General features: G+C 42.5%; 1 protein-coding gene across 2 annotated transcripts; it reads right to left on the reverse strand.

The window, feature by feature from the left end:
* Positions 1-8,495: 8,495 nt before the first annotated feature.
* LOC143032167 (uncharacterized) lies at positions 8,496-11,535 on the reverse strand. 2 transcript variants are annotated; one of them, XM_076196636.1, is made up of 2 exons: positions 11,201-11,535; positions 8,496-11,024 (listed from the first exon to the last, which is right to left on the reverse strand). In XM_076196636.1, the coding sequence occupies exon 2, from the start codon at positions 10,459-10,461 to the stop codon at positions 10,150-10,152; it is 312 nt and encodes a 103-aa protein (XP_076052751.1). In that variant the 5' UTR covers positions 10,462-11,024; positions 11,201-11,535; the 3' UTR covers positions 8,496-10,149. The 2 variants fall into 2 exon arrangements, with proteins under 2 accessions (XP_076052751.1, XP_076052755.1); XM_076196640.1 differs by having other exon boundaries at positions 8,496-11,108.
* Between the last annotated feature and the right edge of the window lie 356 nt (positions 11,536-11,891).

Below are 11,891 nucleotides of genomic sequence, written 5' to 3' on the forward strand. Positions count from 1 at the left end.
ATAGAAAATAAATAAAATCGTTTAAAAAAGGGAATATTAATTTATTTTTAGCATGATAAGTTATGCGCAATTGCACTCAATTGCACTTTATTTCTGTTTCCATATTCTGAAACTATCTTTAATATCCTTTCATCTGCTTTTCTGTACTCTAGTAATTTCGTTTCTGGTTCGTGCAGAACTGAAAGTTTCTCAAAATATTCATCCCGTCCCTTTTGGACTCGTTTAACCCTTTAAACTCCGATGACAAGATGTCTTGTCATTTGGTCAAATATAAAGAAAATTCATAAAACACCAAAATGTTTGATCAAACGCCAGAAGAATATGACGTCAGTCCTCGCGCGGTCAAGCCGCATCAGATGATATTCGGATGTACGGGCCGGCGCGAGGCCTACCATATCCGGTTTTTCATATCTTAACCCATTCAACTCATGTTAGCCGCTTGTGGTGAAGAGCATGAATGAAGTAGCATATGATTGGATGCAGCATCCCCAGTTGTTCGCCCCGGAGTTGTCTATTCCTCCCCATACGCTCGACACCTCCATTCTGGCAATCCACCTCGTGTTGTGCAGAAAAGCCACAAGGGAAATAGCAGGAAATAGACCGAGCGCTTTCGTGTATTTAGACGTTTTCAAGGTACAGAGATACCAACAAGAGATTAGGGTATATGTATATATAATATATATATATATATATATGTGTGTGTGTGTGTATATGTATACAGTGGAAGGTGGATCTCTCCCCGTCACCTACATTTCTCTGTCACCGAGAGTTTGGACAACAACTTTCTTGATAATAGAATTACTCAATTTATGCAATCCTGCCTTTAATTTAAATTGTCAACAAATGTACTCTTTATCAGACTGGATTATGATATTTCTATTAAATGGTGAATTACTTTGAATTACTTTTAACATTTACCTTAGCACTCTCCTCATCAATACAATGGTTGAAATCCCTAAGGTGAACAAATAACGCGTTGGACATTTGCCCACTTCTGACGCTGTACTTGTGTTGTTTTAATTTCATATTTAATTCCTTTCCAGTCTAACCAATATAGCATTTGTTACAATCTTTACATGGAACTGAATACACACGCGCGCACACACACAGACGCACGCGCCCACACACACACACACACACACACACACACACACACACACACACACACACACACACACATATATATATATATGTATATATATATATATATATATATATATACACAAACTGTCTACGAAAGAGATGTACAATTATATATCAGAGCATTTCATTAATAATATGATAGCCATGCGTAACGATTTAATTACACGTAAATAAGTTACGTTAAAAGTTATATAGGTTTATTAAAGATTGTTTTGCGCGATTTCATAAGGAGTCTGTGTAACTAAATCTCAAGCCTTTGTAATCCAATACAACACGGCAAGTTATGTCACCGGTTCTGTCGATATAGGATTGTTGTCACCCTCCTCGAGAACCCGATCGATTGGTGTCCCTAGAGGCAACACATAGCTCTTGTTTGTAAAAAGAAGTCTACGTAAAGGCGACGATGGTGCTCTTTATAAAAGGAGGCTACGACGAAGGGGTTGAAAGTGGAGGTTAATCTGAGAGGCCTTGATATTGTTTAAGAAGACCGCCATGCTCAACAAACAATGAAGCTCTCCTAAGGCCTGTACACTCTGAACTGAGCGAAGCATCTCAGAATGCCTTGTCCAGTTTCAGAACTACCTTTTGTTGAGTGAACGATATCTTTCGGGATGTATTCCATTGAGCAAAGAGGCTTAGTGTGCCTGAGGACCTGCCTGACTGATGGGTGTCATGGAGATGAGAGAAGAAACCTGAAGGTAGCCCCGAACGAAAATTACAAGAACCGAACCATTCTTGGTATGCAGGGAGCTCGTCGAAGTGCGCTCAAGGAGTGCCACTCAGAGCGAACATGTAACGAAGTGGCTTGGGTGTCGCACCGAAGGACCAAAAAGAGGTGAGCAACGCCCGGCGTGTATGGGGTCAGCCACCTCGCGAGTCGCGTGCGATACTTCCTGGTCGCTCAAGATTTCGTTCGGACGAGGAGCGGAGGGCGTGCGTAACGAAACCGGCTGACGCTGCTGCTGTTTACCGCTTACACTGTCTCTCTATTTCCTACGCCTCATAACACAGATCTGACAACCGTTGACTGATCAACGCCTCCTCCCCCTAGAAGCCGATGACAGAAACAGTCTCGCATTAATATGACACAGACACAGACCAAAGTGATTTTCTTTACATCCGGGGGCCGTTGTCACACGTCGTGTGGATGTGGGTTTTCGTTCAGTGAAAGCCCTTCTTGTCATTCCTCTTCTACAGTTCCCCGAATAGACGCGAGTTTTTTTTTCAAGTATCAATCCTGACATGTGGGCAACACATTTATACTGTAGCAATTAATGATGGGACAAAACAATTGCAATATAAATCACAATGGCAAAAGCCGACAAGACTGTGAGAATAAACACCTTGTGAGATCGAAACCTTTATTAGTACTACGTTTCGCTTGTTACAGCTTTTTCAAGTACAGACATGACACACACTCTGAGCACATATAAGCCAACAGGGAAGGAACTGGGAGAGGTTATCAGGGAGGGGTGGGTGGTAGGTGGAGGGGGACGGGTGGGACTTGGTGGAGACAAAGGAGGACATTTCGGACAGTTTGTTGAAGTGGACTAAGGGGGACATTTCATACATTTATTTAATGCGGGTAACAGATGGATTATAGGAGGGGCGATGTTAAACATGCCTCTGTTCTGCTCAATGGTTTTGAAGCTTTGAATGGCGGCCGCTTCGAGGCATTTTCTCCTCATCCTGTCTGGTTCACTAAACAGAAGTTCTGCGTTATCCCAATCCATCAGGTGGTCGTTGGTGTTCCGGTGGATAACACAGGCGTTGGTGGTGATGTTGTTCCGGGAATCGTAGCGATGCTCCCGGATCCGGGTCTTCAGGTCACGGGAAGTCTCGCCGATGTATACTTTATCACATCCAGCACAGGGTATGCGGTAGACACCAGCGTTTTTTCCCCACATCTCGTCCTGGCTGTCACTCCTTCTTGAAAGCTCTTTGATGGTTCTGCTGGACTGGCCCACTACCTGAATGTTGCAACGCCCAAGTGTCCGGGTGAGGGTGGCGGTGACGCTGCTGGCTGGAAGGATAAGCCTCCTAGCTGGATCTTTTGTTGGTTCCCGCCCTTCCATTATTTTGAGTGCCTTTTTCTTACACTGGTGGATGATGCACTCTGGATATTTTAATTTATGAAAAACCTCCTTTATGTGCCTAAACTCGTCCTCTAAGAATTCAGGGCTACATATTCTGAGAGCTCTGAGGTAGAAACCTATGACTACACCTTTTTTAATACTGAGGTCATGGTGGGATAGGAAGTGAGTCAAATCGTCCTTATTGGTTGGTTTCCTGTAGACTGTAAATTTTAAAAAATTATCATGTTTGATAATAAGGGTATCCAAAAATGGAAGGGAATCATTAATTTCTTCCTCCAAGGTGAACTGGATGGATGGCTCAACCTCGTTCAGAGCCGCTTGGAGTTTGGGGATGTCAAACCGTCTGGGGGAAATTAATAGTATGTCATCCACATAGCGAAGCCATACTACGTTGCCAGGAACGATATGTGAGAAAGGCCCTGCTTCTAAAAATTTGTTTATTCTCACAATTGCAATATAGTCACGATATAATGCTAAATCTATTTGTTTTTGAATAGAGATCGAAAAGGAGACGGAGAAGTAGAGAAAGAAAAGAGGACGAGGGAGAGGGAGGTGTGAAAGAGAGTGAACGAGTGAGGGGAAAGAAACTAGAATCCACCACTGCCTGCAGGATCGCGCATTCTATGAAAAAACACCGCCTCTTTGGCATCAACGTGTCCTATAAGCAACATCCCACTCGAGAGGTTCACTTCATAGGAACAATCCCTTTTACGTCAACATCATCCTGGACATCTCCACAGCACGGGTGTGGGAGGCGGCCTTCTCCATAACCACCTGCAGCACAGATCTCTCTGTGTGGTGGTGAACTTCCACTCACTACAGAAACACCCAAAAAGCATTGGCGTTCCAGAAGGCACTGTCCTTGGTCCTCTCCCGTGGAATGTTTTTTTTTTTTTTTTTTTTTAATGACCTGCAACTCAACCCAGAAGCACATACCTATAAGCCTATGACACGTCCATCTACGACGGCACTAACCATCGTGCTACTGTCGCCCACACCAGCCAGACACTGGAGACCACGACGGTGGCAGATGAACCTGGCCCACCACAAGACCCAGGTTAAACTGTGTCTTCAGGAGACACAATCCCCCCCCCACCATCCCGCAAATTCATCTGGATAGGAGGATGACCTTGCAGCTGGCGTCAAGATGAACGACGCCCTCTCTTGCACTAAAGGCATTTCGAAAAGTCTTTTAGGCCTAGGACAGGTTAGCCTAGGTCAAGTGCATCCTATGCCTCCTTGACGCTTGGTCGGTTTCAAACCTCTACGCCGCCCAAGTCCACTCCGTCATGGAATATGCCACTCCGACATGGTGGTCCTACCCCTCCCATTCCTTCCCTCCCTCCTTCCCCTACTCCTCCTCCCTCCATCGTACCATGGTGTCCTTAACAAGGTGCGAAACCGGTTCCGGCGACACATTTCCCAGAAGGCGACTGACTCCAGGGAGCTGCTCTCTCCCCTACATCCCCTCTAGCACAGTCGGGATATGGAGGGTCTTTGCACCATAGACAAGATCCACAGGGAGGGCACCCCTCATCTCCCTACACTCCGGCAGCTGAGAGCGACACTACCCCCACACCACCAGGGACGCCCGTACGAGGGACTAGCACAGCGGTTCTCAACCTTTTTCCTTATGTATCCCGTTCTTATGTGTTGCTGTTCTTTAGCCTCCTAGAAATCCCGTCACTAGTGGATAGAACTCTAGTGCATTCACTAGCTATCACTAGTTTTTTATTTGTGGCCCTATTTGTGAACTACGGTGGCCCACAAGGACCCACTGAACCATAGGTTAAGAACCACTGGACTAGCAGCTTACCGTTCCGTTCGACATACTGATGTGCATCTTGATGTTAAGCTATGGTTACACTAGTCAACGGAATGCTCGAAGTCCAACTTTTGCATTCGTCCATCCAACCCTATTCTCGAACGAGTCGTTAGACTAGTGAGACAAGTCCAACCTTGCCGTTGTAGATGTTTACGTTTCTGCCTGAAAGGAAGACCAAGGCCACAGGAAGAAGAACAACAATCCTGTACTGCGCAGCGAGCTTCTTTGTGTAAAGGAGGAAGGCCATAGAAGACACTACCACAGTGAAATTGTGCCTTAAAACTACCATTCTTGCCTCAGACGTAGCAGCACTAATTAATGCTCAAAGGACAAAACCCATGCGATATTGGGCGAAGCCGTGGATGGCTAGAAAATCCAATAATCTTTTCAACAGCTTATTGAAAGAAACGAGTATGTAAGATGAGCAAGGCTTGTGTGATTGTCACTTAATGTGTAGGAAGAACTTTGCTGAACTGCTGTAATTAGTGTCGCCACTTACTGAGAAACAGGACATCAAGATGAGGTTAGCATGGATAGCATAGATAATTTTCGTTGTCCGCTCGATCATGGCGTGAGGTAATTTGGCGCGTAATAAGCGAATCTTTACATCACAGCGGTAGTCAAACGACTATTTGATTATCATCACCATATACATTCAATATAATTTCTTATCTATTTTAAGACCATTTTATTCTATTGAATAATTCATCTCTCATTACTGGATAAGTTGAATATATATATATTTTTTCCAAATATGTTGTAAATGTAGCTTTAGTTTCTCTCCCTCGGATCCCTTTCAAGGGATGGATTCCAACGGTATTGGGTTGGGCATCCCTAGCTTTGGATTCTAAACCAAATCCTCCAATGTTGAACGAAATCCATCCGAATCTTTGGAATGCAACCCTTCCGTTGACTAATGTAGCCGTGGTTTTATATTTATAGATTTAAGTGTACCTGGATGACGTGATTAGGTTTTTTGTAGTATCATGAAAGTCAACTTTTAGAAATTATATTTCTGAGCACAGGATTAAGGTCAGAAAGAGGGAGGGAGGGAGAGAGGAACGGGGAAAGAAATATGGAAAAAGAAAAAAAGAGGAAAAGGAAAGAGGGAGAAGACAGAGGGAAAGAGGATGGAAGGATAACAGGGAAGGGCATTAGAGGACAATAGAGTTGAAATATGGGGGAGAAGGGGAAAGGAAAGAGAGAAAAGGATTAAAGACTGCCGGAGGATTGGAGAGGGGAAGGGAAGGGAAAGGAACGGGTGGTGAGGGGAGGGGAGGGGAGGGGAATAGATTTACAATAGTCATTTAAAATGAATTGAAAACTAATTCCGATCGCAACGTAAGACCGAAATGACATTTGTCGAAACCTGACCAACAAAAAGAAATAAAATCCAAATCACAAAAGTTCATTCCCTTCGTTAACACCTTCGCTTCCCAGTGGAGGGGTTTCTACGGGGATGATTCAAAAGACTTCGGGTAGGGGGAGTGATCAGAGTGAAAGGAAATGTGCCACCTGGCATGGAAAGGATTAATCAAGAAAGGTTCTGACGCCTTTAATACTGAGAGGGGGCTACGGTAGTAGAGAGAGTTGTCTGGCGACAGCAGGAAAAAGAAAAAAAGTCTGGATAGTGTGGAGAGGGTCACTCAAGGTTCCCCGAAGAAAGAGTGGATCTGAAGCAGAGTAGTCACCGCCGATCTCTTTGTCAATTTTCAGATGAACCGAATCGAAGTCCAAGGTTAAATGCATTTGAAATTATGGAGGAAATTGGGACTTTTTTTTATTACCTCTTCATCAATTTGATCTCTTTTATGGATCACCATCGATCAGCCTCTCTTCAACTGTGAACGGGGTCTGCAGTTGCCAACGTTCGTCAGATGATCTACACGTTTTGAGGTCATCTGCATCCGCCACGGAGGACTTGCATATAGTAAAAATCTTATTGAGTTGATTAATGAAAAAAAAAAACATATGTGACGTTTATGTTTCCATACTCTTTCATAAATCTGATTTTCTTTAAGGAAAATAGAATGTGTAAGATGCGTTTTGTAAATTAGTTATGATAGGTTTTAATGGGATTTCTGGTCAGTTTATAATTTGTACAAGTGTCTTGCTGCATATATAGCCAGACAGATGTCTCGAACAGTTTCCAAAGAATCTCATGCATAACAAAGAATGCCCAATACAAGTTCACTCAGTACTAACTATAGAAAATTGGAAATTAAGTGGCCGGCATCATACTCGGTCGATACCACCGATGCCGCAAAAGTTAACCTGCAATTTATCTGGTGCAAATGGGCATCTCAGGCTGTGGCTCCCGTCGAGATGAAAGATTCGTAATTCGGCAGTTGCGTGAATGGGAAAGGTCGTTGTCTGTGCGCGTTTTCTGACCCATTCATTACGACTGCGTTCTTTGCAGACTTCATTCTCCCTAGCATCAGACGTTTTTATTCAGCGGGGTTGGGATTTGAAACACTCGGCGATTTTTTTTTTGTGGGGAAAGAGGATTTTATTCTCTTGAAGAACGTAACTTTACTGAAAGGGGGAGGGGAGCCTCGTGTGAAGAACGAACGCAGCATTTAGAAAAAAAAAATCCGATTCTTTCCTCCGACTTCCGCCATCTCTTTCGTTTCTCTGTAAATTTACGGTTTTACCCCATTCCAAGGCGGAGTTTTATGTCGGGATGAAAGGCGTCTCGGAAAGAAGCGAACTTGACCTAATATAGCACAACCTAACCTTACCCTAATAACGCAAGCCTTACCCAACATAACTCGACCAAACACAACATAATCCAACTTTATCCAAACTAACATTTCCAAACCTAACCCAACTTATGCCTCCGTCTTTAGTCTTTAGGTGCTTTCAGTGGATCAAACCGTCCGGTGTTTGTTCAATCAAAACTTTGTCAAGAATTATGATATAATGATTGGTTTAACAATGCGACAAGATTACAAAGGATGACAAAGGCGGAGCATGCCAAGAGAGCTTTTGGACCATAGCTAGGTCGGAAGTGGAAAAGATAAACAGATAAACAAATGAATAAACAAGTAGATAAAAGAAACAAATAGTGATAAATAATAAACAAAAATAATAATGATTTATAATAAATGATAAATAACAACAAATAAACATAGATGATGATAACTAAAATAATGATAAATGAATATATAAAATGAAATAAAAACGGCAGGTATTACATGTATACCTGTTGTATACCTGTGTATACCGTTATGGTATAACCGTTAAGATATGGTGTGGGTGAGAGCACCGCTGGACACCAGTTGTATACCTGGAGTATACCAGTGTATATCAGTGTAGTACGGTTGAATAACCGTTAAGATATGGTGTGGGTGAGAGCACCGCTGGACACCAGTTGTATACCTGTTGTATACGTAGGGAAGTCTTAATGTGGCTAGATAGACTCCAAAGCGGGAGTTTTCGTTGTTTATTTTAAAGGAACACATTTGCGATTAAACTACAAATCGGATGCCCATTGGGGCTAAATATAATAAGTGCCAGGCCTTGACCTAGGGCACGATAGCTCTGACCTCCGGCCGGTAGGTTCGTGACCTACCCAGCCTCTGGCAGTAGGTTCTTCACCTACTCCAGCTCTGCTCTCATTACATGGGTATCATAGAATATATAGGGTTAGAAGGGTTGCTGTAAGCAAGGGCGTTAGTCTTGTTAATCTATGGATTGGGGACGGTTTAGATATATAAGGGTTAGTTGTATAATTGGTGGATATTGTTAGGTATATTATATCTATGTTAGTTTATGCGTAATACACTAGGGCAGTTATAATAAAAGGATTTATGATACGTGTCTGGTGACACTAGGTATCTATACTTGTTTGTCTTCAAATTGTGCTGTGTTAGGGGTGCATGTCGTGGGAAATGCAAGGTAATGCAAGGTAAGCAAGAGGAAGTCTCGCTCTGTTACAAGCATGTGGATCACGTGCGTGGTGGGTGATGATTAATAATGGTGTGGTATACATTGCCTCCCTGACCTTTTTGAGGTACGTCCTCGTACCTTGGGTTAAGGTCGTGACAGTGGGGATGGCATACATAATTAATATATGATAATTTGTAAGTTTGCTAGTGGGTGATATTGATCAACAAAATATGTTTGAATGAGTAAAAAAAAAGGTGGGATTTTTTACGTATATTATCATATCTTAAAATGTTTTCAGTAAGCTATGTACAAAACATTTTACACTTGTATAATCTCTTTTCAATGAGGACAAATTTCACTGTTCACCATACACTTGTTTCTCTGTTCAATGAGAATTTATTTTATAATCTCTTTTCTATGAGATAGTACTATTTCACTACAGTCATAGCTTACTGAAGACATGACATCCTAAGTGGTTAGTGTGTTTTTAATTAATATGTTAGTTTGTGTAGAGCTAAAAATACATATTATTATATAACATTTTATAGACATATAAACTTATACAAGTTTGTTATTTATGAGAATGGTTATTGGCTAAAATTTTTCATTTATATTTATTTAAGGCAGTTGATTTATTTTATTTTATTTATCTATTAATATATTTTTGTTTATTCATCATGTTTGAGTGGGTGGGGTTTTGAGTGTATTATTCCGGGGCTTCACGGTCGGAAGGAAGTAGAGAAGTACTTTTATAGTTATTTGAAAAAAATTTTTTTTATAAGGAAATGATCGTGAGGACCTATCCTATCGAATCGCATGACGTCCTGCGTCCGAAGGGGAATAATTTACGTGTTGGTTATGTTCATCTTGGGAATTGTCGTTGTATATTGATTTATCTTAATTTACTATGTTTCGGGTGACTGCCTGGGAGATTTCTTCGCAGTGACATTTTGATATTCTAATTCTACGTTAATATTGAAAAATTATTTGTAAGTTAAAATTACATAGTGGATGTTTTGATTATTAGGTTTTGTTTATCGTGGACTTTGAATTTCTATAATTGTAACTAATAGATAGTTCTACGTGAGCTAATTTACATTTAAAAAATTGTAATTAAAATTATTATTACATTTGTTTATGCATATACACTATGGGTGTATGATGTACAAGAATAAAATAATAAATTTGGGGTACTTAACGCAGGTCTGCGCTGAATTCTGGAAGCACTGGTTGGTTCCGTGGGCGGATGTGAGACTGTCGTGGGCTGAGGTGAGGATTCCTAGCTGGTGTTGGAACATTGCTTGGGCAAGCAATTTTCGCGAGTAGCTCGAGCCAAGGGTGGCGGTGGGTGGTGGGTGATGTTGGCTGGTTGGGGTTGGTTACGAGTAGCGAGAATGCTGACCCGATGCGAAGAGCAGGTATGTTAGGCGGGTCCGGGCCCAAGTGCTGTGAAGCTCCTGGTCTGGGTGGAAGGGGTGGAGGTGGGGGTAGGCGGGTCGGGGCCATAACCTATGCGAGGCTCCTGGTCTGGGTGGTCATGGAGGGGGGGGGTGGAGGCGGTTTCTCGTCCGGCTCCTGAATTATATATAAAAAAGGGGGGAATTAGTGGGAGTCTATGGTTTATACTCACGGAGATTGGTGACGGTAGTTTGGGTGGCGAACGAGTGTCTCGTCGGCCTGGGTTTTCGTCTTGGTTTGGAGTCGTGAAGAGGTGCGGTGTAGAGTTGACCGGTTCTTCTATGTCGCTGTAGATATCTGTCTACAGAGACTATGGTAGCGTACTGCCACCAGGTGGTTCAAAATCGAATGGGTTCGATTTCACCACCGTTGCTCCTTCTGAATGTTCTGAATGGTAGGCGTGGCTTGAATGACTGAAGAATGTATTCGGCCTTCTGTGGTAGGCATGTGTGAAACCAGTGTTTCGTGGTATAAGGTAGGCTTGTATCTTCGGAGGTTGGAATAGAGTACCGCTCGCCAGTTGGATTGGTTGTGTAACCTTGTGTAGTATGGCTGATGACGGCGCTTCTATTCAGTACGTGGGCGAACCGCTGCTGCCGCCAGTTGTATACCTGTTGTATACCTGTGTATACCGTTATGGTATAACCGTTAAGATATGGTGTGGGTGAGAGCACCGCTGGACACCAGTTGTATACCTGGAGTATACCAGTGTATATCAGTGTAGTACGGTTGAATAACCGTTAAGATATGGTGTGGGTGAGAGCACCGCTGGACACCAGTTGTATACCTGTTGTATACGTAGGGAAGTCTTAATGTGGCTAGATAGACTCCAAAGCGGGAGTTTTCGTTGTTTATTTTAAAGGAACACATTTGCGATTAAACTACAAATCGGATGCCCATTGGGGCTAAATATAATAAGTGCCAGGCCTTGACCTAGGGCACGATAGCTCTGACCTCCGGCCGGTAGGTTCGTGACCTACCCAGCCTCTGGCAGTAGGTTCTTCACCTACTCCAGCTCTGCTCTCATTACATGGGTATCATAGAATATATAGGGTTAGAAGGGTTGCTGTAAGCAAGGGCGTTAGTCTTGTTAATCTATGGATTGGGGACGGTTTAGATATATAAGGGTTATTAGTATAATTGGTGGATATTCTTAGGTATATTATATCTATGTTAGTTTATGCGTAATACACTAGGGCAGTTATAATAAAAGGATTTATGATACGTGTCTGGTGACACTAGGTATTTATACTTGTTTGTCTTCAAATTGTGCTGTGTTAGGGGTGCATGTCGTGGGAAATGCAAGGTAATGCAAGGTAAGCAAGAGGAAGTCTCGCTCTGTTACAAGCATGTGGATCACGTGCGTGGTGGGTGATGATTAATAATGGTGTGGTATACATTACAGCATATTTCTCAGGTGCTTATCTAAATGAATCATAAAATTTCGAACTATACTACATTGCACCACCTCTTAAGGA

The sequence above is a fragment of the Oratosquilla oratoria genome, chromosome 1 (assembly GCF_046742065.1).
Source record: "Oratosquilla oratoria isolate Oo_2021 chromosome 1, ASM4674206v1, whole genome shotgun sequence".
Lineage (NCBI taxonomy): Eukaryota > Metazoa > Arthropoda > Malacostraca > Stomatopoda > Squillidae > Oratosquilla > Oratosquilla oratoria.